Genomic DNA, 11,940 nt, shown 5'->3' on the forward strand with positions numbered 1-11,940 from the left:
AGATTATTAGCGATAAAATCTGAATAATTCGAAATTGAATCCTTTTTAATTGGATGCAATCAAAATTTAGTAATTTATAATTTAAACGTTAAAATTAATTAAAAGCGATCAAAATTCAGTATTTAAAATTTAAAAACATTACACAGCATTACAAATTTAAAATTGAAAGCGTTTGGACTGAAAAAATATTGAAAAATGTTTGAAATTGTGTCAATTTAGAATTGAAAGGATTTGTCATTTTTGTTTTGAATTAAAAAAATGCAATCAAATTAGAATTTTCTGAAAATTAAAATTTTCTGAAAATTAGGAGTTTTCAAATACAAGGGGTCAAAATTCAATAATTTAGAATTGAAAGCGTTTAGACTTGAAAAATAGTGAACTATTTTAAATTTTAACGTTCGATACTGAATTATTTCGTATTTAAAAAATTCGAATTTTCTGAAAATTAGGAATTTTTAATTAAAAGTGATCCAAAGTCAATGCTTTAGAAATGAAAGCGTTTAGACTTGAAAAATATTGAACTATTTTAAATTTAAAACGTTTGACACTGAATATGTAAGTTTGAATTTAAAGCGTTTAAACTTTAAGAATTTGAAAAATGGATTGAAAAATGAGAAGTTTTTAATTAAAAAACTCATCAAATTTAATAATTCAGAATTAAAACCATTTGAAAAAGTAAAAAATTTAATGATTTAAAATTAATGTTTGAATTTATGTGAATTAGGGATTAAAAGGATTTGTCATTGAATAAATTAAAATTAAAATTAAAATTTAAAGAATTGAAACCTGAATAATTTAAAATTGAAGAATTTTTCATTAAGAGCGATCAAAAATCAATCATTTAGAGTTGAAAGCGTTTAGTCTTGAAAAATATAAAACTGTTTTAAATTGAAACGTTCGATACTGAATAATTCCGTATTTAAAAAATGTAATCAAATTTAATTTTTCTGAAAATTAAGAAATTTTAATTTAGAGCAATCAAAATTCAATAATTTAGAATTGAAGGCGTTTATGCTTTAAAAATATTAATCTATTTAAAAATTAAAACGTTTGTTACTGAACAATTTGAAATTTAAAGAATTCAATCAAATTTCAATTTTCTGAAAACATAAGAATTTTTAAATAAAAGCGGTCAAAATTCAATATTTTAGAATTGAAAGCGATTCGACTTGAAAAATATTCAACGATTATCATTGAAAATGTGCAATATTGAATAATTTAGCATTTTAAGCGTTCAAAATTTAAGAATTTAAAAAATATATTTAAAATTAACAGTTTTTAATAAAAAAACCTCCAAATTCAATAATTCAGAATTAAAACCATTTGTAAACGTTTAAAATTTAATAATCTCAAATTAATCTTTGAAATTCTGGCAATTTATAATTAAAAGAATTTGCCATTAAACAAATAAAAATAAAAATTTAAAGCATTCTAACCTGAATAATTTGAAATTGAAGAATTTTTAATTAAGATTGATCAAAATTCAATCATTTAGATTTGACAGCGTTTAGACTTGAAAAATATTAATCTATTTAAAATTAAAAACTTTCGATACTGAATAATTTTGAATTGAAAACATTCGATAAAATTTAAATTTTCTGAAAATTAAGAAATTTTAATTTAAAAGCGATCAAAGTTTAATAATTTAGAATGGAAAGCGTTTGGACTTGAAAAATATTCAACGATTATGATTGAAAATTTTAATTATTGAATAATTTGACATTTAAGGTATTTAAAATTTGAGAATTTGAAAAATTTATTTAAAATTAAACAGTTTTTAATGAAAAGGTCTCCAAATTTAATAATTCCAAATAAAAAACATTTGTAACTGAATAAATAAATTAAAATTAAAATTAATAAGATCTAATCTAAATAATTTTCAATTTAAGATTTTGTAATAGAAAGTGATCACAAGTCCATTAAATTTGTTTAAATATAAAGCTTTTAAACCTGAATAATCTTTAATTAAAAGCGATCAAAATTCAGAAATTTAGAATTGATAGCGATTCGACTTGAAAAATATTGAATGATTATCATTGAAATGTTCAATATTGAATAATTTAGCGTTGAAGGCGTTCAAAATTTGAAAAATGTATTGGCAATTGAAAACTTTTTAATAAAAAGCTCACCAAATTGAAAAACTTCGAATTAAAACCATTTGAAATCGTTAAAATTGAAATAATGTCAAATAAATGTTTGAAATTAGGGCAATTTAGAATTTAAAGGATTTTTAATTGAATAAATTTAAAGCATTAAAACCTGAATATTCTGAAATTAAATCATTTTATAATGGAAGAGATAAAAATTCAGTAATTTAGAATTAAAAGCGTTTATACTTGAAAAATATTCAACTATTTTTAATTTAAAACGTTCTATAATGAATAATTTCGAATTTAAAGAATTTAAATTTGAATAATTTGAAACTGAAGAATTTTTCAAAACAGGGGTCAATATTCAGAAATTTAGAATGAAACTTGCAAAATATTGAACGATTCTAATTAAAAATATTCAATATTGCATAATTTCGGATTCAAGGCGTTCCAAAATGAAGGATTTCAAATTTAAGAAATTTGAATCCGAGGCTCTAAATATTTAATGCAATTTTTTATTTGAAAGAGATTGACAGAATTTTAATAAATAAATCAAATTCCAACGAATAAATATAGTAACAAGTTTTCACACAAGTTTTTATAATTTTAAACAGGTTTCTGTAAGAAATTTAGAATTTCTACAAAGTTTAACAAATATTTAATCACATATTTCTATGAAAAATTAGGAAAATATAGAACCGCAAATCGATAATTTTCAGAATTCCTAAAGTTTCTAATTATTTCGAAAATTCTTAGAAATTTTCAGAAAATTTCATCAAACCTTTCGTATAAATTTATAGAAATCATTTCCACCAGAGGATGTAAAGAGATTTTCAATAATTATTAAAGTTCTACTTTTAATTAAATTGCAAATACAAAAAATCGAGTAATTTTTTCAAATATCCACGACTTTTCCAGGGTTTCCAGAACCTTTTTTCTCTCGAAAATCCCTAAAATTTCGGGTTTTAAAAATGAAAATAGTGACGAACCTTGTATTATATGAAGAATTAAGTTGATGGCCATCCGGTCCATTAGCAAGAACTCCAACACAAACTTGTTTTCCTGTAACGATATGGGGATTTTCTAACTGGACATCGATGGGAATTCCGAGTTCAGAAATGAAAGGTTTAAGGGGAGAAAGAGTTCCGCTTGTTAAAATTACTGAACGAACTCCTTGTTCTATCAACTGTTGCATCCTGAAAATTAATTTTCATTACAAGACCATTAAACAGGGTGTCTACTAAAATCCTGGGAAAAATTCTCTGAAAATTCCAGGATTTTTTCCAGGTATTTCAGGTTTTTTATAGGTATAATTTTTAGCGAGTTTATTATAAATATTTTATTTTAAGTTCTAGGAATGTAATTAATATTAGAAGATATGTTTTAATATTTTAGCATGATAGATCAATTAAATAATTATATAATACAAAAAACATTATTAAACATTTCTTGAATTTTTCTCTAAAGTCCATGAATTTGAATAATCATTAAAAAAAAAAGTTTATTTTGTCTAATTATACTTAAAATTCAAAGCATATTTAGGTAAAATAATGTGGGTACTATATTAACTTCAATTTAAACTGCTTGAAATCCCTAAATTTTCAAGCAAAATATTGAATTTTTAACAAGGCAGATAAATTTTCAACGAAATAGTTGAATTTTCAACCAAAAATATTAATTTTCTATCAAAAAGAAGATTTTTCAACAAAAAAACTTTAATTCTTAATCAAACCGTTGAATTTTCAAATAAAAAAAAAAACAATTCTCAAACAAGTAGCTGAATTTTAAACTAAGTAAAGAGCAGTTTTCAACCAAAAAATAAAATTTAAATTTTCAGTATAAAAAATAATTTTTCAACAAAAACAAAGATTTATTTTTAAAACAAATTCAATTGAACTTTTAACAAACTGGTTTGATTTTTTAATGAAAAAGATGAATTAAATATTAAAATGAGGAATATTTAAATGCAATACTTGCATTTTAAAGCAAAAAAAAAAAAATGAATTTTCAAAAGGAAGATTAATTTTTTACCAAGAAAGACGATTTTTCAAAAAAATATATGAATTTTGAACAAGAAAATGAATTTTCTATCAAAAAGACGGTTTTAAAAAAAAAACTTTAATTCTTAATCAAACCGTTGAATTTTCAACTAAAAAAATCAATTTTCAAACAAGTAGCTGAATTTTGAACTAAAAAAAAAACAGTTTTCAACCAAAAAAGAAATAGTTAAATTTTCAGTAAAAAAAATTGTCAACAAAAAACAAAAATTTTTTAAACAAATTTAAATTTAACATTTAACCAAATAGTTTGGTTTGTTAATAAAAAAGATGATTTAATGATTAAAATGAGGAATATTTGAAACAAATTTAATTTAACTTTTAACCAGGGGATTTTTGAAAAAATATACGAATTGTGAACAAAAAGATGAATTTTCTATCAAAAAGACGATTTTAAAAAAAATGTTAATTTTTAATCAAACCGTTGAATTTTCAACTAAAAAAAATCAATTTTCAAACAAGTAGCTAAATTTTGAACTAAAAAGGGCATTTTTCATAAAAAAGTAAAGTTCAATTTTTAGTAAAAAAAATTATTTTTAAAAGAAATTTAATTTAACTTTTAACCAAATAGTTTAGTTTTTTAATAAAAAAGGTTAATTATTTACAAAAATGTTTAATATTTACATGCATTTTCAAGCACAAAAATGAATTTTCAAAACAAGACGATTAATTTTAAACCAGAAAAGGACTTGGTTAAAGTTTCAGTAAAAAAAATTTTTCACAAAAGATTTATTTTAAAAAGAAATTTAATTTAACTTTGAAATAATTATTAATTAATTACTAAAATCTGAAATATTTAAATGTAATGCTTGCATTTTTAAGTAAAAAAAATGAATTTTCTACCAAGAAAGACGATTTTTCAAAAAAATACTATAATTCTTAATCAAAACGTTGAATTTTCAACTAAAAAAATCAATTTTCAAACAAGTAGCTGAATTTTGAACTAAAAAAGAGCAGTTTTAAACCAAAAAAAGAATAGTTAAATTTTCAGTAAAAATAAATAATTAAAAAAAAAGATTTATTCTTAAAACAAATTAAATTTAATTTTTAATCGACTAGTTTGGGTTTTAAGTAAAAAAAAATGAATTCATTATTAAAGTGAGGAGTATTTAAATGCAATACTTGCATGTTTAAGCACAAAAATTCATTTTTAAACAAGACGAATAATTTTAAACAGGAAGATTAATTTTCTACGAAGAAATACGATTTTTCAACAAATATATGAATTTTGAAGAAAAAGTTCAATTTTCTACAAAAAGGCGATTTAAAAAAAAACTTTTTATTCTTAATCAAACTGTTGAATTTTCAACTTGAAAAATCAATTTTTAAACAAGTAACAACAAGTTTAACTTTTAACCCACTAGTTTGGTTTTTTAATAAAAAAGATGAATTAATTATCAAAATGAGGAATATTTAAATAAAGTGTTTGCATTTTTAGAAAAAAATGAATTTTCAAAGAAGACGACTAATATTCTACCAAGAAATACGATTTTTGAACAAAATATGAATTTTGAACAAAAAGATGATTTTCCTGCCACAAAGACGATTTAAAAAAAAATACATTAATTCTCATTCAAACCGTTGAATTTTCAACTGAAAAAGATCAACGTTTAAACAAATAGCAGAATTTTGTACTAAAAAAGAGCAGTTTTCAACCAAAAAAGGAATAGTTGAATTTTAAGTAAAACACATATTTTACCACACAAAGAAAGACTTATTTTTAAAACCAATTTAATTTTTAACCAAGAAATATGATTTTTGAAAAGAAATATATGAATTTTGAACAAAAAGATGAATTTTCTACCACAAAGACGATCTTGCAAAAAAAAAAAACATGAATTCTCAATGAAACATTGGCAGTATCAAATACAAAAAGACAACAAATGAATAGTTAAATTTTCAGTTAAAAAATTAATTTTCAACCAAAGCGACGAATTTTTAACCAAAATGATGAGTCTTTAACTAGAATCATTGAATTTTTGTGACAAAATAGTTAAAGTGGCAAATAGAGTTGTTTAGTTTTCAGTGAAAAAATTAATCATCATTAAAAAAAGATGAATCCGGAACAAAAAATGTATTTGTTGAAATTTCAACATTTTTAATAAAAAACAATAGAATTAAACCAAAACGAACGAATTTTCAACAAAATACATTAATTTTCGAACTTACACTTGAATTTTCAACTCAACCCGATCAATTTTTATTTAAAAAAAAGAAAATAGTTAAATTTTTAATTAAAAAAATTGATTAAAAAAAAATAAACAAAATATAGTTCAATACAGTAATATGAAGCTACTTTTGAAAATGAAGAATCACTGTTATTCAATCAAATATTGTAATTTAAAAAATATATAAATATAAAAATTCCTTGTCAATTCCTGGTTTTCCAGGACAAATTATTATTAATAAAAAATTCTCATTTTTTGGCGCGCTTTTTAAACGTTCCTTATTTTTATTACCTAATTATCAATTAAAAATATATGCTTCAATTTCAAGTATCATATTATTAATGTATGATTAAAAATCAAAAATTAAAATGAATATTAAAAGAGCTAAATTGGCTTTCATGCCATTTCAATTTAGTCTTCATTTTAATTGGCTTTCAGTATTCTGCAACTTTCATTTAAATAATAAAAGTTTTTTAAAATATATTCCAGAACTAAGTTTCGAAATTGAAGAAATTTCGAATTAAAATCATCAAAATTATAGTTTTTTTTTTATTTAAAAACTTAAAACTTGCACAATCTTTAAATTTAAATTATCAAAATTAATAACTTTTCAATTTTCAAGATACGTTAATACAAATTCCTAGATTTTAGAAATCAAAAGTTGACAAATCGAAATCTTTAAATTACTAAAGTAAAACATCAAAATTACAGAATTTTTAATTTCGAAACTTAAAACAAGCATAATTTTTCATTATAAATTTTCAAGATTAAAAACTTTAATTTGAAACATTTACAATTTGAAGTTCTACAATTTTGACCATTTCCAATTGAAAAATCTTCAATTTAAAAATATTCTGAATGTAAATCATAAAAATTAGACATTTTTTATTGTAAATTAAAATGGAAAGCTCTTCAATTTTACAGATGGAAAAATAAAAATTCTTAAATTTTTTAAATCAAAAGTCTAGTTTTCAATTCGAAATCTTCCAAATTTAAGAAATTTCGAATCTAAATCATAAAAATTATATCTTTTTTAATTTAAACCTTAAAACTTGCATAATATTTATTGGTAAATTATTAAAATTAATAACTCTTCAATTTTAAAGATGAATACAAATAAAATGCCTACATTTTAGAAATAAAAAGTAAAGTTTTCCTTTTTTATTGTAAATTGACAAAACTAAAATTTTTCAATTTTGAAGATTGACAATTGAAATCTCTTCAATTTTAAAGATTTACAATTGAAAACTCTTACATTTTAAAGACATATAAATAAACATTCTTAAATTTAGATGAATTTCAAAATTAATTTAATTTTCAATTCAAAATCGTATAATTTAATAAATTTCGAATATAAAACATGAAAATTCCAGAATTTTAAATGGTAAAACTTGAAAATTGTTAAAATTATAAACTCTTTAATTTTAAAGATTAGCAATTCAAAGTTCTAAAAATTTTTTAATTTAAAATTTAAAACTTTTTTCATGATTTTGAAAATCAAACATAAAGTTTGTAATCCTAAATTTTTCGAACTGAAAAAAAATCCGAATAATTTTGAAATGTAAATGGTTAAGATAAAAGACTTCGTTTTTACCAATTTATAATTCAAAGCTTTGCAATTTTTAAGAGTTAAAACTGCAAACTGTTAAATTTTATAGATGAATTATTAAAAATTCTTAAATTTTAGAAATTTGCAATTTAAATGTATACAATTTTAAAGAATTAAACGTGAAAACTTAAATTTTAATCATGCATAAATAAAAATTCTTAAATTTTTGAAATCAAGCAAAAAATTCTCACATTTTTTAAATCGAGCCAAAATTTCCAATCAATGTTTTCCAAATTGAAGAAATTTCGAATATAAATCATCAAAATTGCTGAAAAATTTATATTGTAAATTGTAAAAATTAAAATTCTTCAATTTTGAAGATGTGCGGATATAAATTATTAGATTTTGAAGGTTTTGAAGAACAAAAGTCAAGAGTTTTTAATCTTAGATATTAATTAAATTATAAATGTAAATTCTAGAAATGCGAAAATAAAAAATCTTAAATTTGGATGATTTTCGAAACAAAAAGTCAAAATTTCAATTCCAAATGTTCCAAATAAAAAATTTCAAATTAAATCATCAAAAAACAGAAAATTATTAATGGTAAATTATTAAAATTAAAATCTCTGCAATTTTAATGATAAATAAAAATAAAATTCTTATATTTCAGAAGTAAAAAGTCAAGTTTTCGATTCGAAATCTTCCAAGTTCAAAAAATGTAAAATGAAAATTAACATACAGAATTTCTCACTGTAAAACCTAAATCTTGCATAATTTTTCTTTGTAAATTTACAAAATTAAAAACTCTTCAATTTTAAATATTAACGATTCAAATTTCTACAATTTTAAAGAATTTTAAGTGAAAACTCTTGAATTTTACACCATATCCATAAATAAAAATTCTTAAATTTTGGAAATCAAGTCAACATTTCAAATCAAAGTTTTCCCAATTCAAGAGATTTCTAATGTAAATGATTTAATCACAGCATTTTTTTTTATTGTGAATTGACAAAAGTAAACTTTTTAAATTTTGAAGATTGACAATTGAAAATTCTTCAATTTTAAATATATATATAAATAGAAATTCTTAAATTTAGATGATTTTTAAAATCAGAATTAAATTTTTCAATTCAAAATCGTATCTATAATTTAATAAATTTCGAATGCAAAATATAAAAATTCCAGAATTTTAAATGGTAAAACTTGAAAATTGGTAAAATTAAAAACTCTTTAATTTTAAAGATTAGCAATTCAAAGTTCTACAATTTTGGAGAGTTACAATTGAAAACTTTTTTCATGATTTTTGAAATCAAAAATAAAGTTTTAAATCCTAAATCTTTCAAACTGAAAAAAATTCGAATTGTAATTCATCATAATTACAGAATTTTAAATAGTAAAAATTAAAATTTGCAATTTTTAAGAGTTAAACTGAAAACTGTTAAATTTTATAGATGAATTATTAAAAATTCTTAAATTTGGAGGATTTTGAAACTCAAAAGTAAAGTTTACAATACTAAAACTTCTAAATTGACGAAATTTCGGGTGTAAATCAGCAAAATTAGAGAATTTTTTTTACTGAAAATGGTCAATATTAAAATATCTTAAGATTTTAGAAATTTAAAGTTTAAATGTTTAAAATTTTAAAGAATTAATAGTCAAAACTCATAAATTTTAATTATGCATAAATAAAAATTCTTCAATTTTTGAAATCAAGCCAAAAATTCTTAAATTTTTGAAATCGAGCCAAAATTTCAAATCAATGTTTCCCAAATTCAAGAAATTTCGAATGTAAATCACCAAATTACTAAACAATTTTAATTGTAAATTGTAAAAATTAAAATTCTCCAACGTTAACGATTTTAAGTTTAAATTTCTTCATTTTTAAAGATCTGCGGATACAAATTCTAGAGATCTAAAAATAAAAAATCTTAAATTTGGATAATTTTCGAAGCAAAAAGTCCAAATTTCAATTCCAAATAAAAAAAATCCAATTAAACCATCAAAATTACAAAAAAAGTATTAATTGTAAATTATCAAAATTAAAAAATCTACAATTTTAAAAACTCAAAATTCAAAGTTATACAATTTTCAAATTAGAATCGTATATTATTAAGTTTTCAAGATTTATACTTTATATATGTAATTTTGAACATTTTTTTTGGAATAGTTTAATTTTGAAGATTTACAGTGAAAAACTCTTCAATTTCAACCACTATTAATTTAAAATTCTTAAATTCTGAATATTTGCAATTGAAGAATCATCAATATTCAACTAATATAATATAAAATTATGCAATTTTGAATGTTTTTTTCAAATAGTTCAATATTGAAGATTTAAAATTGAAAATTAATCAATTTTGTAGAATTGCAATTGCAAATTCTTCAATATTGTGAACAGTAAAAACATCAGTGTTGGTTTATTTTTTGGAAATTGAAATGGAATAATTTCAATATTTTTTAATCGAAATAACTGCAGCTCCATTAAAAAAAATTTTAATGATCCGAAAGTCAGATAAAATTAATTTTTATCTCAATAACATGGTCATAATTTGATATTTTAATTTTAAATTAAATACTTTCAAATAAATTCGGAAAATAATAATAAAATAATAAACAAGAAGAATAATTCTTACCCGAAACCTGGACTGAAACACCAATAACTAATCAATTTTCCCTCACTCTTCGTAATAATTTTCTTCTCCCAACCGTCCTTTTTAGAACCCTTTTTCTGTTCCTCCATCTGAACGTAAACTTTATAACATTGCTTAATTCTCTCCCGATGTTTTTGAGTCGAAGCGCCCCCAACGAAGGCGACTCTTAATAAATCGTTAAATTTTTGCAAGGCGTTTCCTTTTCTCGCAAAAGGCGAAGTACTCGTCGTCGAGAGATACTGAATTATTTTGTCCAGTTTTTCAATCACTAATTGCTCTTTACCGTGAGTGAGCTGTCAACAAAATTATTAAATTTACAGCACCATTTACAGACCAAAATTCTCTAAAAATAGAGAAAATAGGGTGATTTGTCAGGAAAATGGGAGAATGAATTGTTTAAAATAAAAATAATGTAGGTTACATATTTAATTAAATTTGAAATGCTTTAAATTTATGAGAATTTTCAGTCGGAATATATTGCATTTTAAACAAAATAATTAATTTTTAATTAAATAGGTGAATTTTCAGACAAGAAACTGAATCTTAAAATAAATTGTTTGAATCGTCAAACCAAAAGAGATTTAATTTTAAACGAAACAAAATTTGTTTTGAGGTTTCTACCAACTAGTCGAATTTTGGATCCTAAATGGAAATTTTTTTAGAGAGTTGAATTAAAAAATAATGAAAAAATTTTGTAGAAGACAGTTGAATTTATAACAAATTAAGTTAATTTCCAATCCAAAATAACTTTCTAACCAAAAAAAATCAATTTTGAAGAAAATTGTTGCAAATAAAAGTAGTTTTTTACAACAGAATTGAATTTTCAATACAAAAATATGAATTTTCAACAAAAAAGTTAATTATCAACCAAATAGTTTAATTTTCTTCCACATTGTTGAATTATCCTCCCAAAAACATCAAAATACCAAAATATTTAAATTATCAACCAAAAGAAATTAATTTTTCAACAACAAAAAAAATGAATTTTAGAAATTTCTACCAACTCGTTGAATTGTTGTACCCAAATTACAAAATTTTGTAGAAGACAGTTGGATTTTTTAAAAATTAAGTTAATTTTCAATCCCAAATAATTTTCTAAACAAAAAAAGAGATTTTAAACAAAATGGATGGATGTTCAAGTCGAAAAATTACTTTTTTAGAGAATAATTATATTTTCAACCCGAAAATATGAATTTTCAACAAAAAAGGTAATTTTCTACCAACTCGTTGAATTGTTAAACCCAAATGAATAAATTTTGTAGAAAAGAGTCCAATTTATAACAAATTAAGTTAATTTCCAATCCAAAATAACTTTCTAACCAAAAAAAAATCAATTTTGAAGAAAATTGTTGCAAATAAAAGTAGTTTTTTACAACAGAATTGAATTTTCAATCCAAATATATGAATTTTCAACAAAAAAGTTAA

The 11,940-nt window shown here is 21.2% G+C and overlaps 1 protein-coding gene across 1 annotated transcript in view; it reads right to left on the reverse strand.

The window, feature by feature from the left end:
• The window catches only part of LOC117172350 (regulator of telomere elongation helicase 1 homolog), a 59,421-nt gene that overhangs the window by 28,225 nt on the left and 19,256 nt on the right, over positions 1–11,940 (reverse strand). Inside the window, exons 5-6 of the mRNA XM_033360173.1 lie at positions 10,498–10,808; positions 3,080–3,286 (exon numbers count right to left, since the gene is read on the reverse strand). Coding sequence (XP_033216064.1) covers positions 3,080–3,286; positions 10,498–10,808 — 518 coding nt within the window. The remainder of the gene's footprint in view (positions 1–3,079; positions 3,287–10,497; positions 10,809–11,940) is intronic.

The sequence above is a fragment of the Belonocnema kinseyi genome, chromosome 5 (assembly GCF_010883055.1).
Source record: "Belonocnema kinseyi isolate 2016_QV_RU_SX_M_011 chromosome 5, B_treatae_v1, whole genome shotgun sequence".
Lineage (NCBI taxonomy): Eukaryota > Metazoa > Arthropoda > Insecta > Hymenoptera > Cynipidae > Belonocnema > Belonocnema kinseyi.